This window comes from Poecilia reticulata, unplaced genomic scaffold, assembly GCF_000633615.1.
Source record: "Poecilia reticulata strain Guanapo unplaced genomic scaffold, Guppy_female_1.0+MT scaffold_1880, whole genome shotgun sequence".
Taxonomy (NCBI): domain Eukaryota; kingdom Metazoa; phylum Chordata; class Actinopteri; order Cyprinodontiformes; family Poeciliidae; genus Poecilia; species Poecilia reticulata.
Genome location: NW_007616609.1, coordinates 1 through 1,810, shown reverse-complemented (window position 1 = coordinate 1,810; position 1,810 = coordinate 1). Strand labels below are relative to the sequence as shown.

Here is a 1,810-nt window from a genome sequence, read left to right as displayed (position 1 = left end):
ATATGCACTGTGCTCTTAAATGAGAACTCAAAAGTAATTATCAAATAAAATAGTTTTACTGAAAATTGTAGATTATTTATGAAAGCCAAAATGTTATAATTTTATTGCACATAAATTTTTACCATAAGAAGCATCTCATCAACCCACTTTCCTGCAACTTCCAGGTCCAGGTGTCCCATCCATGCATGTTCATTTGTTTGGTTGAGTGGAAGTGTTTGTGAGATGACTGTAACTGCTGGACTAAGAACCATAAAAGGAACACAAAGCCACTGAAAAAGAGAGASAGAAAAAAAGGCCAAAATAAAATTACTGACTTCCAAATTAKTAGCTGAATCTGTAAGATTYCTGTTCCACATCTTTAGCCATTGCATACATCTGCTTAGTTCGCTTTTTATTCCCACTTGAGCTCAAAATTCTTACCAAGCTGAAAAAAATAAAACAAAGCTGAATGATATCAGTGTATGCAACYGAGTAGAGACCCCCCAATAATGTGTAGACAATGGAGACAGCTGCTGAGATGATGATGGAGATGGTGGAAGACAGCCCAAGAATTATGCTCATTGTTCCACCTGAAAATCAAAACACATCATCCACTAGTATGTTTTAATTCCATAGTATTTTCCAGAGCAGATTTTACTTTCTTAAAGTACCCAGAAACACTGCGGAGAGACTGTCATAGCAACACTAACAAGATGCAAGATCATTGGCAAGATTACAAAAGAAACATAACCTGAAAACCAAAAGCGATTTAAAAAAAAAAGTTTTTATAAGTATATAGATAGAACTATAGGATAGTTATTTTATTCACATTACACATCATGCCATTGAGATTCAGAAGAAGCTTTATTTACCAAGAGCAGCAAGGATACAGGCCACCCATAATATGTCACTGACCAAAGCAGGAAGCAGGAGTGTCGCAGTGAATGCTTTGCCATAGCGATTCTGAAATGGATCCAGCATTGTCACGTAACGCTTTGACCTCATAGGTTTTGCAAAAAGCAGCCCAGCTAAAAAAGGAACAGAGAGAAAAACAAAATTGGGTTCTGGGCATGGCTTCAATCTTAAAGTCTGGTCTCAGTCATGATCCTTCTAATAAAGGTGAGCTTTTTTAAAATTACTTTCTCATGGGTAATTCTTCTGACAGGGATCAAGAGCCAAGATAGCAAAGTCAAAAAAAAAAAGTAAATTATTTTAGCACTTCCCATTAATAATTTCAGCAATATCTGTACAAATGAAAGTCTTTTGTTTTTAACTAATTTTATGGATTATACAAATATTTAGTGTTTTATGCTGCCTGCACAGAATATTTGGAAACATCCCATCATGTACATAGAAAATATGAGGAACTTTGTGTGACCTGGTAGAAAAAAATACAAGCTTACAAAATTTAATAGGCATGTGCAAACAATAAGGATAACTATAACCTTCAATTGTGTGTCATACAGAAAGAATTTGTTTAGCCTACTTACCCACAAAAAAACACAAGACATATGCAGGGGGCCCCAGAGCCCAGACAAGGCCTTGAGTAGGAGAATAAACAGACTCGGTAGTTCCCATAATGTAACCACCACCGACCCATGTTGCTAAAAGTAAAGCACAGAAACAATATAGGTGGGTATAAAAACACAAACAGTAGTTACAGCTTCAACATATAAAATCAAACGCTCTCCACCTGTCATGGTAAAAATTCCAACCAGGATGTTGATGTTGCGGCCACCAATGATGGCAATTTCACTCTTTGAGCCGGAGCATTTCTTCTCCACTTTCTTGGATTTTCGAGACCCCCACACTCCAATTGCCAGGATGCAAA

At 36.7% G+C, this 1,810-nt stretch overlaps 1 protein-coding gene across 1 annotated transcript; it reads right to left on the bottom strand.

Annotated features, from left to right (window-relative positions):
* Nucleotides 1-122: 122 nt before the first annotated feature.
* LOC103461503 (high-affinity choline transporter 1-like) lies at nt 123-1,805 on the bottom strand (the record flags this gene model as incomplete). The annotated part of the gene is made up of 5 exons (XM_008403789.2): nt 123-269; nt 421-569; nt 852-1,007; nt 1,470-1,583; nt 1,673-1,805. Coding segments are annotated over 5 exons (699 nt in total), but the record flags the coding sequence as incomplete, so codon positions are not given.
* Nucleotides 1,806-1,810: the final 5 nt, after the last annotated feature.